This window comes from Psittacula echo, assembly GCF_963264785.1.
Source record: "Psittacula echo genome assembly, chromosome: 1".
NCBI classification, from domain to species: Eukaryota; Metazoa; Chordata; class Aves; order Psittaciformes; family Psittacidae; genus Psittacula; species Psittacula echo.
In genome coordinates this window covers 19,670,607-19,688,480 of record NC_137735.1, presented here as the reverse complement: position 1 = coordinate 19,688,480, position 17,874 = coordinate 19,670,607, and the positions used below count along the sequence as shown (strand labels likewise).

Below are 17,874 nucleotides of genomic sequence, written 5' to 3'. Positions count from 1 at the left end.
TCATCCATCTGCTTCTTTCTTGACTAGACATCCCTGCAGTTGGTCTTGCTACAGTTAGAATCATACAATCAATCAGGTTGGAAAAGGCCTTTAAAATCACAAAGTCCATTAGCTCAGGACTGCCAAGACCACCACTAAACCATATCACTGAGGGCCTCATCTACACGGTTTCTGAACACTTCCAGGGACAGTGATTCCACCACTGCCCTGGGCAGCCTGTTCCAATGCATGAGCACCCTTTTGGTGAAGAATTTTTTTCTCATATCCGATCTAAACCTCCCCTGATGCAGCTTGAGGCCGTTACCTCTATTCTTATTAGTCCTATATAAATAGTCCTATTGCTTGTTACTTGGGGGAAAGGACCGACCCCCATCTCACTGCACCCTCCAGCCTGGCCTTGAGCACTCAACCAACAGCAAGGGCCGGGGGACAGCGACGCCCTCTGCCGTCCGGCGGGGCAGGGTCGCGCATCCACCCCGCCTGCAGGCAGCGGGTGACGCTGTTCGCCGCCTCGCACCGCCCCTCGCACCACCCGGCCCGGGACCCCCCTTTCCCCGCCCGCCCCGGGGCGGTGCCGCGCTGATGTCAGGGCGCGGGAGGCGGCGGCGGTGCCGGTGGTGCGGGCATGGCGGTGCCGCTGCGGCTGCTGCCGCTCTGCGCGGTGCTCCTGCTGCCGCTGCCCGGGGCTCCGCGGAGGCCGCCGCGCTGCGGGCCGCCCTGCAGCTGCTGGCGGGAGTCGGCGCTGTGCGTCGGGGCAGCGGGGGCCCCCCGCGGGCTGCCCGCCGGCCTGGGGTCCTTGTGAGTGCGGGGCAAGGAGCGGGGAGGGAGGTGAGGTGGTGTTGGATGCGGGGCAGTCCCGCTTCATGAGTGGTTTCTCTCCTGACAGGAGCCTGGTAAACGGGACGTTCGCCGAAGTCAAGGACAGGATGTTTTCCCACCTGCCCTCCCTGCAGCTGCTGTAAGTATGGCACTGGAAAGGGCAGCGGCCAGCTAGCACTTTGTCTGCGCCTCCTAAACTGAGTTACGGGTGCCCTTGTAGGAATGGGGGGTAACGGGGACGTTCCCAGCTTGTGCAGCATCCCGTGATGTAGCTGCTGCTTCATAACAGAGGGATGCATTTTCCGTTCATAAACCACTTCATAAAATGTGTGCTTAGTTACTGAAGGAGGACAAAATGTTTTATGATGCCCTACGTTCCCTGTTATATAAACCCTCCCACGCCACCAGCTTTAGTAAGTTTATAGTGCTGAGTTTTCATGTGGTACCTCACTCCGGCTCACTTTGTGCCCAGGAGTCTCACGGCTTTGGAACGTTGCGGGAGCGACAGGAGTGAGCAGAGGCTGCTGGGACACTCTGGAGGAAAGCAAGCCTTTGTGCAAAGCCTCTGTGCATGAAGTGCTGGTGGTGTCTGCAGCATGACTCTGGGCTTCGGTGTCCAACTTGGAGGGTGGCCCCTCTGATGGATGCCTTCTGACCTGGTGGGCCTCTGCCCCGGGGGACAGCAGTCCAGCTCTGGCACTCCGCAGCGCTGCCTCCTTCCTGACCTTGGGCACCTCGCATGGTCATGACCATCTCAGTTAGGTGTGTGCCTGCAGCTCAGGCACCTTACCCAAACTTGCCTTAATTTACCTGTCCTGGAAGGCAGTAGTGGAAGGGCACAAAGACACAGAGTGCGGTACAATCCCCTGAGGAGCCTGCATGCCTGTTTCTCTGATAGTCGCTTCGTCTGTGCCCTGCGTAGACCAGTTCAGCCTGCCTGTGATGCCAGATACCAGGCAGACCCTCCATGCCTCCCCCAGCAAGGACCAGCTTCCTCCCTAAGAAAAGACACACTGCAAAGAAAATTGAAGCAGAAAGATGCGAAGCACCCAGGCTAAGCTCTCACCACAGAGCTAGGTGTTAAAATTGGTCTGAGCAAGAGGTAGTCCCTGAAGGCTTCTGCTAGTGTTATGGTCTGTCTTCGGGCACCCCTCCTCGTTTGACTCAAAGGCCTGTCTCACTATCTGGAGGAGCAGCATCCCATGGAAAACACTGGGGAGAAGTGGGCAGAGCAAGGAGTGGAGGCTTGCACCTTCTTTAGCATGGCACCAGTCCCAAACCCAAGTGCCTGTGGGCCTTGGGGCCCAGCACAGAGCCTCAGGAAGAGGGCAGAGGGACTTTGCTGACTGGGGAATGGGGCAGCCAGCTGACCTGTGCCAGCTGGGAAGGGATGAACCCAAGGGTGGGCTGAGAGAAACCATGGGTGGAAAACTCAAGATGAGGAGAATCTGGCTTGTTTTGGGTAGCGGTACTGGGAAGAGAGAGGAAGAGCACATGAAGGTTATCCCTATTCCTTAGCTGTAGCAGATTTTCAGGAGGAGACATTGGGGTGTGTGGGGTGGTGGGGCAGAGGTTGAGAAAATCAGAAGTTGCCAATGTCACTTTATGTGGTAGATCAGGCATGGGAGCCAGAAGGGTTTGGCACCACCGCCACCACCTTGGGCCCTGACAGATTTTGTTGGTGTAATTTGTGACTTTCCTTCAAGCACGAGAAAAAAGAATGATTAAATGGCGAAAGAGATACATGCATAATTGATCACTTGGGTACTTCCTGTGTCCTCTGTGGCACTAGCCATGGTAAAAGAGTAATGTATGGATTTATTTTTAATGGCAGCCTGCATCTTTGTCAGATTTCTTTGGGATAATTTAGTGAGTATTTGTCTAGCATTAGCATAATAACCAAGGATCACAGGGAAAGTGTGCATTTCATGTTCATTAGTCTTCTAAATTATTTTTAATAAAATGCCTAAAACCAGACAAAAAGAGGATTAATAAGTTTCTCTAATAAAGTGATTAATGTAGACATATTCACTTGGAAAATTCAGAGATTTTTCCAAAGATGACTTCTTTTGATTAGCATTTGAGTTTTAGACCAAATAAGAAGTTTTACTATTTCTTGTCCTGGTCAGGGGATCAGATTGTCGAGGGTCAGGTTGCATTTAACCGTGGTGGATGGCACAGTGATCATTTTTCCTGGGGAGCAGTGGACATTAACTAGCATCACATTATGCCTTTGTTTTGTTTTTTTTCTTTTAATAGGCCATTCCACAGAGGTTTATATGTGCTACACTGGTGGGGCAATATGTGCTTGAGTCAGTAAGATTAGTTTGGTCACGGGCAATAAACACAATGGGCATAATCCAGCGTGTCAAGTTTTAATGTGCTTTCCTAATGCCTGTTCTCCATTTTCAGCTTGCTAAACTCCAATTCCTTCACTGTTATACGAGATGACGCCTTTGCTGGTCTCTTCCATCTAGAATACCTGTAAGTCTGGTATTTTATGTCTCCCCTGTCCTTTATAAATCAAGATGTTTTGATAAGTGTCTAAGATTCCCGCTGTGGAGTCTTAGTCTTTAGTGTAATTCCCAGGAGTGGGGGGGATGGAGGATTTACGTTCCATTTCTGTGCAAGTGTTCTTTACAGTGGCTCACCCTTTCTCAGAGGTTGCAAGTGGATTTTTAAAGTAAGCCATGAATGCAAGGTGGCAATCACAGTACACTGAAAGGCATTGGCTTGGCTTTCCAGAACAGTGCCACTTCTGTCGAGGGGCTTTGAACCTCAAGAAAGAGGTGGGAAAGCCTCTCCTGGCCTGCTGGCAGCCTGAAGAGGAGTCACAGGATATCCGTGTACTGCCCAAAGCAACCCTGATTGCCTGGCTCGTTCTCTTCTCCCAACTTTCTTTCTTTTCCAACTTCACCTTTTTTCTGCTATCCCATTTAATGCCCGTGGCATTTATCTTTATGTTATAAATAATTATAAATATATGAATATATAAATATATATTTCATATAATATACATTATTGCAATTATTTAAGTTATTATTTATATTCATTTAACTCTCCTTTACTTTGTTCACTTACTTGATTTTTACAGTATCTTCATTTCCCAATTTTTTTTTTATTTTTTTTTTTTAGGTCACCCTTTTTAATTTTTAAAAAAGTATTATCCCTGGTACCAGGTTGTCCTCACTTCATACTCCAAAGGACTGCCATTTCTCTGTGTTACCGGACACGAGCTGGTATGTTTGAAACTTGGAATATGATCTGAAAGAAATTCCTCTTTCCACCCACCTTTTCATGCTGAAAGGTAGCTGTGGAAAACATCTCTCTATTTTTCCAGAGGAAGACCAATGCTCATAAAAGTGAGTGCAGACAAATAGGTGTTAAGGTGGGGTGTATTCAAGTTTACTAGTCTGATACGTGTGGAGCAGCCGACACTGGAATTTGCAGACCAAGAAAGAGGATAATAGTAAATGGTATACTCTAAAATCCATGATTCGGACTTTTTAGAGGATTTTTCAGAGACAGTGAAATCCCTAATCATTCTCTTTTCCATGTGTCTACAGGGAAAAAAAGTAATTTTCGATATGTTTGTAAAAAAGAAGAAAACCATTTTAGTGTCATTTCATGAATTAGTTGCTTTCAAGTGCTGATGAGCTTGTCCCAGCAGCATACTTGGCTGTCCTGGTTGCATTGGTGAGTGTGGAGAGACCCCAGTCTGAAAGAAGAAAGTCCTGCCCCTCCTCAGCTGGTCAAAGCCAAGGAACAGCATGAAGACTGCTAAAGCCTTACAGTTTGAGTTTCCTTTAGCAGCAGCTGAACAAGTGGCCTCAGTCAATGGCTGTGGTCACCCTCCCTGCTAAGTCCACAAAGTGCCCCCTATTCCCAGAAAATCACACCTCCACCTTTTGGGAATTGGGTGCGAGTGGCCTTTCTCAGGGTTTTTGTGGCCGTGTGGCCAGTAACAGCATTACAGCTTCTGTAACTCGTGTCTCTCGGTTACCAGTGATCAGACCTCACAGAGAATAAGAAAACCTCTCTGACAAACAAGAATAACAAGTTTCTTTATGTACAAAGCTAACTCTCCAAACAAAGAGCTGCTGGGGAGTGCCCGCAGCAGGTACTTATATATATATAGATAATATACGTCCAGCTGTGTCCTGCTGAGCTTGCAGCACTGACAATGGCATTCAATGCACCCTTAAACTATCTGGCTTCATGTACAGTCTGGATAAAACAGATCTGATAAAGACGGGAGTTTTGCTGGTGAACAGAGTGGCATGTCCAGAGTAGCATCCTTTTGAGGACAGGTTTGTTGACTCAGGAATCCGGCAAATTACTGATTCCCAACCCAAATTTGCATCATCTTGCTGCAGTGTGTGCAATGAAGCTGTGTTTATTTGCACGGACTGGTGAGCTGGCACTGTGCAGGGATGCCAGGTGCTGATGAGAGAGAGTATCAGGAGGCAGTTTGGCTCTCTGCTTTGCGATTTGAATTCATGTCCCCAGGCAGCCTTGGAACAGTTGAACCTCTTCTGACACCTGTGTAGATACAACACTTTCTTATCTGCACCTTTTGCGTGCAGTCAGGGTCCCAGTCACTTCATGAAGGATTTTGGCTACATCTAAACAGCAGAACCAAGAGCACTTGGCATCTCCCACATCTCCATCTTGACTCTCTTTTGAAGAGACCTTGGCTCACAGCATTTTTCCTCTATTTCCCTGGAAGGCAAACAAGGATGTATAGAAGAAGTGAGACATCTATACCTCATGAAACCTTTTATAAAGTCAGCATGCAATTGTCTTCATCCAGGTACTGCTGTACCATGCAATATCTTGAAGGCCACCTGGCTGCAATTGCTTTGCAGGGCTGATGATGTATTTAGGGATGTGTCCTCAAGTGCTCACGGGTCAAAATGCTCGAATATCAATGCTTTCTTTAAATGCTGACATGCAGTCAGGAGGAGCAGCATGCTCCTGGAATCGATACGTGCCTGTCATTATTCCCCCAGTGCATGGGGCTGTGACTTATGTGCAGGTGGGCACCCTGCAGAGGTGGTGTCCTGTCCGGAGGGAGCTGAACTGCAACAGCAAGAACAAGACACTGGTCTTGCCATTTACGCAGGCTTTGTACGTGTACAGTTCATATCAGCTCTGCAGGTGCCGAGGTGGGACAGTGCGTGCAGCCACAGGAGCTGCCCATCAGGGTGTGTCTGCAGCCCAGGCAGCCCTGGCACTCCTGTGCTGTCCTGTGGTGTTACAGTGCAGGTGATTTGTGAGAGGAATGTAGGACCTCAGCTTTCAAAGGCCACCTCAGAAACCTCTCCTACACAGGTCTCTTGCCTCACACAACACACCCTGAGAGTATTAATCAACAGAGGAGTAATGTTTTTTGCTATGTCTGTTTTGATCCTCTTCTGCTGGATGTTTGTGTCACATGCGGCTGCCCCTTTTGCTGCCTGGTACTTTCCTCATTCCTTGCAGTCCACCCAAGGAAAGTGGTAAAGGGAAAATGAGCTCCACTGAGACTTCCCCACCTTTAAGTCTGAAGGGGCTGCCACTGCTGAATTTGGAGGCCATAGTTTAAAGCACTGGTGATGCTAATAATAAAGTCTTTTAAAAGACTTTTTTTTTTTTCTTTTCCTAGATTCATTGAAGGAAATAAAATTGAAACCATTTCAAGAAACGCTTTTCGTGGCCTGCGAGACCTGACTCACCTGTAAGTTATTTAACACTTGGTAATTTCTGCTTGAACAAAACTCTTCAGGGGGACCACTGGTTTTTCTGCTACAGAGAAAACCTCTCTTCCCCTCCATGCATCAGCTTCCTCCTGCTGTCGGCAGCATGCCTCCCTCAAGTTAAAAACTGGCCTTAAAAGAACTCCTGCTGGGGCAGCCCTGTGGCGTGTTGGGCTGCCTATGCACACTCACAGCTTGCACTGGGATGCAGCTGCTGCCCGCAAATGCTGAACTGCTACCACCGTCACACTGTGTACTAGTGATTATCAGTCCTGGTTCTTCAGCATGCTCTGTGATTGCTCTGTGTGTTGCATTTGCACCTGGGCAATAAAAAAGTTCTATGTATTTTACTTTTACATGATCTTCAAGCAATCTCCATTCTTGAATAAGAATAATTAATATGTACCTACTCCTTATAACTATTAACAATGCCAGTGGCTGGACAGTTCTAACAACTGTAGATGAGCTCAGACTTAATGAGTCAGCCAGACAAGAGACAGCAATGGTACTAAGCTCTAACTTTCTCTTCTAGTTCTTTGGCCAATAACCATCTCAAAGCTCTGCCGAGGGATGTCTTCAGTGGTTTAGATTCTTTAATTGAACTGTAAGTAATGAGAATCTTTCTACTGGCTGCCTAATTCTGTCACTCTGTTACTCTTGAGTTTTACATTCTGGGTTTATGTGGTGCTGTACCTGATAGCTGCACAGGAAAGAAATGTGCCTTTTGTTGTGCTAGCTTTCCTAATTTTAAAATTGTTTACTTGCTAGACTCCTTTAAAATAACTGCTGTTTCTCAAATCACTGTTGTTTCTCATGCTGCTGTATATAGCTTGCGTTATTGTACTTCTTTTTGATGTTTCATATAAATTGTTTTTTAGGGAAAGGGAGACAAGAAATTTTAAAACTACAATTTCTCTGAACATTTTTCTCTGTTACTGTGCATGCATCCCCTGAGATTACATTAGTGAAAGGCATTCATTTAAAAAAGCCACCTTTTTTCTTGTTTTTATGTAGTTGTAGCACATTGTTGACTGTCAGTGTTGTCTTGTATAACTGAGCTGATAGTCAGCTCCCCCTATTTTTGGCTTAGCTCTCCCAGACAGCAAAGTATAATTGTAAACAACAAAAATTGCCAGGAGATTGAAGAACAAGTACAGTGTTGAAATTGCACATACATTAGTAGGGGAAGGTTAAATTGACCACACATCAGCAGCGACTCAAAAAATACAAGCCTTACATCTGTATTTTAGTGTAACACAGAAGTGGTGCCAGCAAGGCCAGTCTGTCAACCAGCCATACTGGAATAGTTTAGTGAAGGAATGGCATTTATCAGTGTCAGCAGTAGATGGAGGGAAGGATGCTTGCAACAGACAACCAGGCTGTCAGGATTTATAACATTACAGTTCTAATCCTATGAAAATTTATAAACGTGAGTGACTTTACATGTGCATCACAGAGCTCCATTACTATGATTATATGTGAGCATATTTCCTAGATTGAAACAGTTTTTCCAAGGACAACACTTAGTGGAGGAAAGTTCATAGTAAGAGAGTCCAAATAAAACTGAAACAACTTCCCTGTTCTCAGTTCAGAAACAATTCAAGGCTACTCAGGTATTTTTAAACTCAGCATGTCAAGGTGATAACAGTTCTGTAGTATTCATATTGCTATCAACCTTTTCAAATATGTTTATTTCTGTGTGTTTTTTTAGAGATTTAAGGGGAAATAAATTTGAGTGTGACTGCAAAGCCAAGTGGTTGTTTTTGTGGTTAAAGATGACAAATTCCACTGTTTCTGATGTCCTGTGTATTGGTCCAGCAGAATATCAGGATAAGAAGTTAAATGATGTGACAAGTTTTGATTATGAATGCACCACTACAGGTATTCAGAATGTATATTTCTAAGCACACTACAAATGGTTAAATATCAGAAGTTTAGACTATACCTTTTTGCTTCTGTGAGCATGACCTGGGGGGAGGAAAGGGTTACATACAAAGCACTACCAAGTACAAGAACAAGCATAAAATGGGAAAATTACATTTCGAAGTCAAAGTAAGTAATGAGTTTTTATTTGGATTAAATGATAATGGAAGAAGAGCTCTGACTATTCATATTCCAAAAGACTTGATTATGACTCCCTTTGCGACTTACTTTTCATCACAGAGTGCTTTTGGAATAAGGCCATATAGTTATGGCATATGAGCTTCCCAAAATCTCTGTAATTCACAGAAAGCAATGAAAAGAAGTTAAAATAATGTGGCTATATCTGTTATCTTTATTCAATAGGCCACAATTTAATAGCATCAAAAGTGGTGGCAATACTGCCAGCTGTTCTTCATGGAACTCCATTAAGTTGTGGGAAATGTCCAGTAATATTCTCACTACTGTCTTGTTTAGGATCTTGATTTTTATTTTAGGTAATGTAAAGCATGCTAAAGGAAGTGAAGAGAAACTTGCATGTGGTTATGCTCATGTTTTATGGCTGAACAGCCACAGTTACCTATCTTTAAATGTCGTCACATCATATAACTGAGTACATCAGCTGCGAATATTGTTTTTCATCTTTCATGTATATGATGTCAGCACTCTGCCTTTTTTCTGTACAGTAATACCAGAGGCGTTCAAGTTCTCATGTGTCATCAAGTCATCGCTATTAAAAGACAATAGGAAAGTAGATTACTAGTAATGTAAAATGAAGTTTCATGACAGGGAATGGTTATCCAAGGGCAGTATGTAAGGGAAAAGAGAATTAACTCGAAATTCAGAAATACTTCAGAAGAGTAGCAGGTGTAAAGCACGGTAATCTGCTACATAAAGGATGTCAAAACCAGGAGAGCAGTGTAGCTTAGAATGGTACCTAAGTTACATTCCTGTGTCTGCCAGGTCACTGGGATGCAAAGTAAAAAGCTGCTTTATTTCATTGCAGTCTGGTTTAAGCAATTGTACAGCACTAATGGTGCGGACAAGCAAGCCTTATCTGCCCAGTCCTCACACCTATACTAACCTACCTGCCCTCTGTCATCTCTTTGTACCTAGGAACTCAACTATGAGGTTGCAACAGGCAAAATTCACCCTTAATGTTAGTTCCTTGATCTGCTGTAGGTGAAATTACTCCAAGCATGAATGTAATTTCGCATGCTGTAGTTTGCTGGGGAGCTAAGACGTTAATGTGGTGCAAGGATTGCCCAGCTGAGTATTTGTTCAAATGCCATCAGAAGAGTGCTCTCGCAGTACAGGATGTAGCTGTAATACACTCTTCAGATAGCAGAGGGCATTTTCAGACCAGTTGTTCTCTGGGAAGGCTGTGTGCTGAACCCCTCTGGCCTGGAGGTGGGCAGCAGCAGGCTTCCCAGAGCTCCAGTGCATAGCGAAGGTGGAGGGTGTGGAAAACATGGATCTCTGGCGTCCTTACAAAGTGCCAAGAGGTACACGCAGGAATTACCTGTAAAAGACAAAACAGATCAGAAGGGCACAAATGAAGATCTTCAGGAATGTGTCATGTTTGAGCCAGCATCATGTCTCCTGCACTGAACTAGAAGTTACCTTGCTTGGACTATAACCCTCTGGTGTCCTTGGTGGTCTGCAGTGTCAGGCCACGCCTGCTTTTTCCTTCTTTGCCTTTGCTTTCCCCAGATCCAAAGGGATCATAAATATGTCTGTATTCATTCCTTGAGGACTGATTAGTCACAGGCTCAGGCTTTTACCATACTCTGTGTGTAGTCTCCTTTTCCAGTCGATGATGAGCAGTGCTCTGCAAACCTCTTTCATTCATGTTAGTTTTCGGTATTGTATTCCCTCCTTTGCCAGATGTCATGAGACTTTCCATTATTTCTGGTCTGTAGTACCCTGTGTTGAGCATGACTGGTTGTAGGATGTGGTAACAAAGCTGTTTGCTTGGTAAAACATGTATCTCATTGGCTTCATTGGTTCATTGCATCCACTGAACTGGTACAATGGTAATAGGAGGAGAAATGGAAAGAGGTGCTGCCAAATAAAACACAAATCAAAACAAGACAAAGAACAAAATGCTCCTATTGCTTCTTCACAGAGAAAGCAATTCACAGTGTTGGTGATCTGCCCTTGTAACTCTTTTTGTGATAGCATCCTTCTTTCCCATGTCTTACGGCTTACATCATGGAAGCAGGTCAAGCTGTTTCATTTTGTTTCTTGTTGTTGTCCCATAGCAGTGTGTGAGGGGGCTGTGCTGTGGCTGTAAGCACAGTGGGGGACATGTAACTTATGTTCAGGAGGCTGGGAAGTGGGCCTTACGCTCCCACAATCACTGAGAACAGGTTGTGTGTGTGCCTTGGACCTGCTTTGCCCAGGCCTGCAGGCAGGGATCATCTCACTGAGCTTTGAAAGCTTGGTTTCCCCTTTCTTTACCTAGCTGGGATTGTCTTCTCTCTTTCCTCACGGGCTGGAAGGAAGGTAGTTTGCAAATTAAGAGTTACCTGCTCTGTACTCACACCTGTGCTGCTGTGGTGGGAGATGGGAATGGATGGCTAATGCTCCCTAACAGCACACCCAGGTCCTGGTAGAAGTCTCTACTGTGGGGAACAAAGGATGTGAGGAGAGGGTGACCAAGTCACAGGGTGCAGTTCAGGAGCTGCTGCCCAAAGAGGTCATTGCTCCCCTTTCTCTTTAGTGTCCTCCAGCGTTCTCTGTGCGTTCCACCTGTGCTCTGCCAGCATCAGCACTCCTGTGTGCTGGGATCAGCCAGAGCAGTGGAAGGGAAGTCAGCCCAGCAACAAGAGAGCTGGGTCCCCCATCCATGATGGCTAATGCCAGTTTGGCAGCAAGAGCAGAGGCAGAGTGGGTGGCTGGAGGATGGAGGGACACACCACCCCAGCTCCCAGCCAGCAGAAAGCAGTGTTAAAACCATGACAGGGGGAGTAAAATCGTGCATCAGGGTGAGAAGGAGAGAGCAACAGGCCGGGCAGCCAGCAGCACAAGGGAAGTGAAGGCTGCATCCTCTTTCCTCTCCCGTGCAGGCTGTTCTAGCCTTGAAGAGAACAGTGTTGGGGCACGCCCTCCATGCACACACACCATATTTACTGTACAAGCTCTTTCTAGAATTAAAGCAAGGTATGTGGACCTGCCTGTAAAACTAAGTCAAGCCTCCAAGACCTGAATTGCTGGCAATCCTGATGTGGCAGCATCTCTTTACTGTGTAACCCTGTTGTACATTAGAGTCTCATATTTCCAACTGGTGCTAAAACCAACATTTATTGCTTTTACCTATTATGACTGATTTTGTTACCCATTTTGACTCATCCAGTGATATAAAGAGCCAAATGACAGGTGCAAGTAAAAATAGCTGTGTTAACACTGAATCATTTCTGAATGAGCAGTGGATATCAACACACAGACTGGTTTGTTTTAATTCACAGATTGCCTCAGAGTGTTTCACAACTGTTCAGATTTCAAGAGATGTCTTTTTCAGGATTGGGGGTTTGGGTTTGTGTTTTGTTTTGTTTTGGCTTGGGTTTTTTTTTTCCAGATTTAAAAAATATTTTGATTCTGAGTGACTGTATCTGCTGTTGTTCCATCCTTAGCTGCCTTCCCTGATTTATCACTTACTTTTACCTTCTGTATACTTCATTGTCAGCTTTCTCCAGTTCTTTTATTTTTCCCAGTGAGTATGAAGACAACTTTCTTGTTTTCCTACCAACATTTATGAATCAAGCCCAAACTCTATTTATGATAGTCCCTCAAAGAATGGAGACTCTCATTTCTTTCGCAGCTGTAGAATCTGCTCTGTTTGTTTAATGGCAGTCATCTATCTTTATTCTCCAGAAGTGTAACTCCTCAAGGGCAAGGCTTTCAAGCATGCAGAGACAGAGGGTTCTTCATTCAAAAGCAATTATTTCATAATGCACCAAAATGAGGGACTCGAGTGAGGACTTAATTACCATTTCACCAAAATCCCTGGATGCTCACGCCCTTCCAGCATAGGACTGCATGGTGAAAACATGTAGCAAATGTAGCTTGAAACAGCGGTGTGTTGCTCTGCAGAGAAACGCCATTGTAGCGGAAGATGCATTTCCTTTTCTACGTATCTGTATCCATACATCACTTCTGCCACGTTCTAGACCCAAGTGCTGGCTTTTCTTTGTCAGCTCTGCTATACCGCTTTCTTTTTCTGATAATAATGACCTTCCCCAGCTGTCAGGCCAAAGATCAGACCCAAGTCTCCTCACTTTGCCTCAGACTGGCTCTGTGCTGACTGCTGACTTAGCCCTGGGTGAAGTTTAGAGTTAAATCTACAAATGCACTTAGATTTTGAGAAAAAAATCTTGAGTTTTTGAGTTACACTCTTAGTTTTTACAAGTTACTCCAACTCCTCAGTCTTAGTGTCTAGGGTAAGTTTGCTACGGGATGGTAATTTGCAGGTTAGTTGTATTTTATGCCTAAACTACTTTACAATGCCCCATAAAACGTTATGTTAACTGAGTTTTTGATTACTCCATTTTGTCTGTGGTCTAGCCAAAATGGGGTTATCCCCAGGCAAACTTCAGATCCATTTCACTTTCTGCCTGGTTTAGCATAACACAAATTGCTAGTGATTAAATTTACATGACTTAAGAAGTTATTGGACTTCAGCTGGAAGTTGCTGTCTCTCAGCTTGACAGTGATTCTAGCAAGGCCATTTCACTTGACGGGAAAGCACCTTCCAGCTGTGGGGAAAGAGACTTCTCTCTCAATACCCTAATTTCATTAATACTGGCCAGCTTAGATGGAAAATCTGATTTCTGCCACTATTTACCTATTCAATCTTCTTTGCAACTATATTTCCAGAGAGGACAGTTTATGATGCCTAAAGCAGGAGACACTTTCCCCTGTTGCTGCATGCCTCATGTGAGCACTGACACTTCCATGCTAGTGTTACACAAAATCCAAACTGTTTTGCTGATTTTTTTAGTGTAAATTGTTATAATCAGTGACCACTTCGTGTGGTAAAGATGTATCCTAACTTTCAAAAATGTATGTTTCTAGATTTTGTTGTTCACCAGATTTTGCCCTACCAGTCAGTTTCAGTGGATACATTCAACTCAAAGAATGATGTGTTCGTAGCCATTGCACAGCCCAGCATGGAGAACTGCATGGTGCTGGAGTGGGATCACATTGAAATGAATTTCAGGAGTTACGACAACATCACAGGTATATGAACATCTGGATTCCCGTTGTTAATGAACTGTTGACATTTCACAAGGACAAGATTCATAGATGGTACCAGTTGATGGTTTTTGTTTTGAATCTGTGTTGAATTTAGCAGATCAAAGCATGTAATGTTTGGACATTAGTGACCTCATGGAGTAGTGCATCTTGTTAATACAGGCATGTTTAACTTCGCTGTGGCACACAAACTAGGTGTTTTTTGTCTGATCTTGTAAATGGTTCTGAAGGCACAAACACTTGCTGTGAATGTCATGCTGTGGCCCAGCTTAGCACTCACTGCCTGAATCACACTGCGGGTTACAGTGCAAGCTGAGGGAGCCCTTGCTCTTGTTAAAGTGCCTACAAAGTAGAATATAAAAATAGTCAACTGCATGTAGAAGGAAATAGGTCCGAAGGATGCTTTTAGGATGGGCTGGCCAGGAAAGCATGTTTTACAGCTGAAGATGACATAGAAATACTTAAACTGTGTTTGTTCCCTAGAGAGATGTGTTGTAAAGCTTTCATGTTTACTTTCCATTTACAAACATGCTGAATTAGCATCGTGGCCAAAAGTCCATGTGGATGCCAGGTGATTTTCTAATGCTAACATCCGTTCTGTCCCTAACCGACACTCACGGTGCTCAGTCACACCATGACAGCAGGGACAGAGTCTTTAGAGCTGTTACACACTGCCCGATTTCCCAGCTACTTCAGGCTATTGGTGCTGGAGACTCAGGAGCTAAATTTCTCCATGGACTCTCCTTCCCACATGTTCCTTGTTAATGTGTAATTATTTTTTACCTTGCATTTTGGGAAACAAAGAGTAAGCTGCGTCCCTATCTGGTCTACAAAGGCAGCTAGCACCTACCTCCTCAGGTCAGCTGCATGTCACTAGGGAAAGTTTACAAGATGCTACCCCTCCTTCAGGAAATATTGGAAATCAAAATTTTGCCTGTTTTATGTTTCATTGTGTTTGGTAGATTAGGGGGAAATACATACCAGTGAATGAAAACTGAGAAGTTGATGGCCCAGAGAGAGCTAACAGAGCTCTAGAAAAGCTCTGGAAATGAAATTGAGAGTTTGGGTCATTTCCAAGTTGTATTCCAGTCACTTTCCTGTGAATAATGTGCTTAGGAGACACTTCCTGTGTTCCTAGAAGGTCTGAGCTTGAGCTCTGAACTATGAAATGCGAGTGAGAGACTTTTGCCGGGGGACACAGACATGTAGAGAGACTCTTGCAGAGCCTAAAGAGTGTTTTGTAGAGCTCAAGAGCCAGATATGTGCTGTAAATTGGCTGCTTGGCATTTGGATATCTGAATTTAGCCTTTTACAACATGGGCTTATAGTTGAGCTAGTTCTCAAGATTGCCTTCATAGTCAACATGCAGATAATAGGTGTTGCTGTCCTCTGCAAAAGGGGACATATACAGGCCAGGTGAAATCTCCTCTAGAGTGCTTTTTGATTGTTAGACCAGAAAGAGCCTTGATGACCAGCTCAGCCATTCAAGTCTATGCTGCAGATACCTTACAGTACTTGAGATATTTCTTAATAAATATTTCTAATTTAACATAATCTCCAGAATACTTAATAGAAACAACAGAGTCAGATTTATCTTTTTCATCCCGCTGTCAGGTGATATATCCATGAGGTGCATCAATATTTCTATTTATAGTAGAAAAAAGCTGACTCTGGCCCTCTTAGGGCAAGAAAAATAGACTATATTTCATTCTTCTGGTTAAGTTGGAAAGCCAGACATTCCAAGAATAAGAGAATTTCAGATTCCTGCTGAGTCATGAGATAACAACTCTTGTTATTTTGGAATAACAAAATTCAGGCTCAGTAATTGTTTGGGATATTAGGGTGCATGTGTTTGAACAAACGGAGAAAGAAAAGGTATTCTGGGTAAAAATGAATTAGCATTTTAGGGTGCACCATACTTGCACACCTTGAGGGCTGTGACATTTTCAATATTTGAAGTCACCTTTCCTGTTCCTAGGGAGAAAAAAACCATGAAAAGAAGCTCTGGTGGCATGTAGCAGAAGACAAAATTATCAGATAGTGCAGATATAAAAAGGCAGAGGGGTGATGTGGTAATCTCTCTGTGGTTTAAAGGGTGCTTTGTACTGTGCTAACGTATGTGCTTTCTTTTTTCTTTGGGCAATAGGTCAGTCCATAGTGGGATGTAAAGCCATTCTTGTTGGTGACCAAGTGTTTGTGGTGGTGGCACAGCTCTTTGGTGGCTCACACATTTACAAGTACGATGAAAGCTGGACAAAGTTTGTCAAATTCCAGGATATTGAAGTATCTCGCATTTCCAAGCCCAATGATATAGAGCTTTTTGAGATAGACAGTGAAATGTTTTTTGTCATAGCAGATAGCTCTAAAGCAGGTTTGTCAACAGTGTACAAGTGGAATAACAAAGGATTTTACTCGTATCAGTCCCTTCACGAGTGGTTCAGGGACACTGATGCTGAGTTTCTCGATATAGATGGGAAATCACATTTAATCCTCTCTAGCCGTTCTCAGGTTCCCATTATACTCCAGTGGAACAAAGCTTCCAAAAAGTTTGTTCCACACAGTGAAATCCCCAACATGGAAGATGTCTTGGCTGTGAAGAGTTTCAGGATGCAGGATAATCTGTACATCACTCTCACGAGATTCATTGGTGACTCCAGAGTTATGAAATGGAATAGCAAGCAGTTTGTGGAGATACAGGCTCTTCCATCCCGAGGAGCCATGACGCTGCAGCCTTTCTCTTTCAAGAACAATTACTACCTAGCTTTGGGAAGTGACTATACCTTCTCCCAGATTTACCAGTGGGATGGTGAAAAGAAGATTTTCAGGTTATTTAAGGAAATCTATGTGCAAGCGCCACGGTCTTTCACAGCCGTGTCAACGGATCGAAGAGATTTTTTCTTTGCCTCTAGTTTTAAAGGAAACACTCAAATATTTGAACACATCATCATTGACTTGAGTTTATGAAAAGCTGCTGGAGTGAATTTCATGTGCAATGACATTTATACACAGACAAACAACAGAGACATTTCCAAAACCAGGGTGCACCTATGGAGTGTGATGACATTTTCTGAACTTTTCAAACTTGAGTATTAATCAGGGATTGCATTTACTTGGTTACTGCATGACATGTCCGTTTTATCCTTTTTCAAAGACACTTTGCAATCTGCAGTCATTCAGAGGAGAGTGCAGTGCATCAGGATTAGTGTTGACATCTAAGAGGATGGTCTCCATTTTACCCAGAAAACTACCTTGAACTGAACATCTCATAAAGAAAGTGAAGACTGACTCATACAAAGCATAGAAATTATCTTGACTCTTAAACAAGCATGTTAGTAATGATTTTAAGACTAGAGCCAGTTCTTCATAATTAATGATGAATTGCAGAAGCAAACAGTAACATTCCAGAATATACTTTATTTTGGTTTCTTGAGGCCTATCTTCAAAATCTGGTTTTGTGGTTATAGTAAGTCTGAGGCATTATTTTAAATAGGATCATGGAATCATATAATTGTAGATTAAAGGGCAAGTCAAAATCTATTGCCATTTTTCTTCCATTATTCACTATTTCACCAACAAATGTATAATAAGTATCTCAGCCCACAGTAACTGGGTAGCTAGGAAAGGAAGAGTTTGTCACTTCTGGACTGTAAAATCTTAACATAGATAGAAAATAACAGGTCTGCATGGTGCCATGAATGAATCAACTACAAATTCCATCCACTTTTTGTTTTAATGGGTATTCCAGAAATCTGTGTCATTTTTCCCTAATTCATGCTTTTTCTGATGATCCCGGTAGATTCTGGGGTGTTTTAACAAGTATGTTGTGATCTCTGTCTAGAAAGCGCAGCTGAAGCTTAGCCTGTAGCACACATCTACATTCATGCAGTCGATGCTGTAGCTCGCCTGCATGCAGTGAAATGATTTACTGTCCAGTGCTCCCCCAGAACAACTCGCAAGCAATAAATTGAGGTTTGGGTCATCACAAGCTGTATCTGGGGAATCCTCCTGGCTGAGGTCTAGATACGACTTCAGTATCGCTGAGTCTTTTGAAACCAAGGCAGCAGGAACTGTTTCAGGCTAGAGCTATCCTTGCCTCCAAGAAAGAATTTCCTCTTGGTGGCTCCAGGCTTTTTCCAGGTTG

At 43.9% G+C, this 17,874-nt stretch overlaps 1 protein-coding gene across 1 annotated transcript; it reads left to right on the top strand.

Annotated features, from left to right (window-relative positions):
• Window positions 1-625: 625 nt before the first annotated feature.
• Window positions 626-16,697, top strand: LGI2 (leucine rich repeat LGI family member 2; the record flags this gene model as incomplete). Its single annotated transcript, XM_080635758.1, has 8 exons — window positions 626-798; window positions 887-958; window positions 3,232-3,303; window positions 6,467-6,538; window positions 7,090-7,161; window positions 8,269-8,438; window positions 13,554-13,718; window positions 15,880-16,697. The coding sequence occupies 8 exons, from the start codon at window positions 626-628 to the stop codon at window positions 16,695-16,697; spliced, it is 1,614 nt and encodes a 537-aa protein (XP_080491884.1).
• Window positions 16,698-17,874: the final 1,177 nt, after the last annotated feature.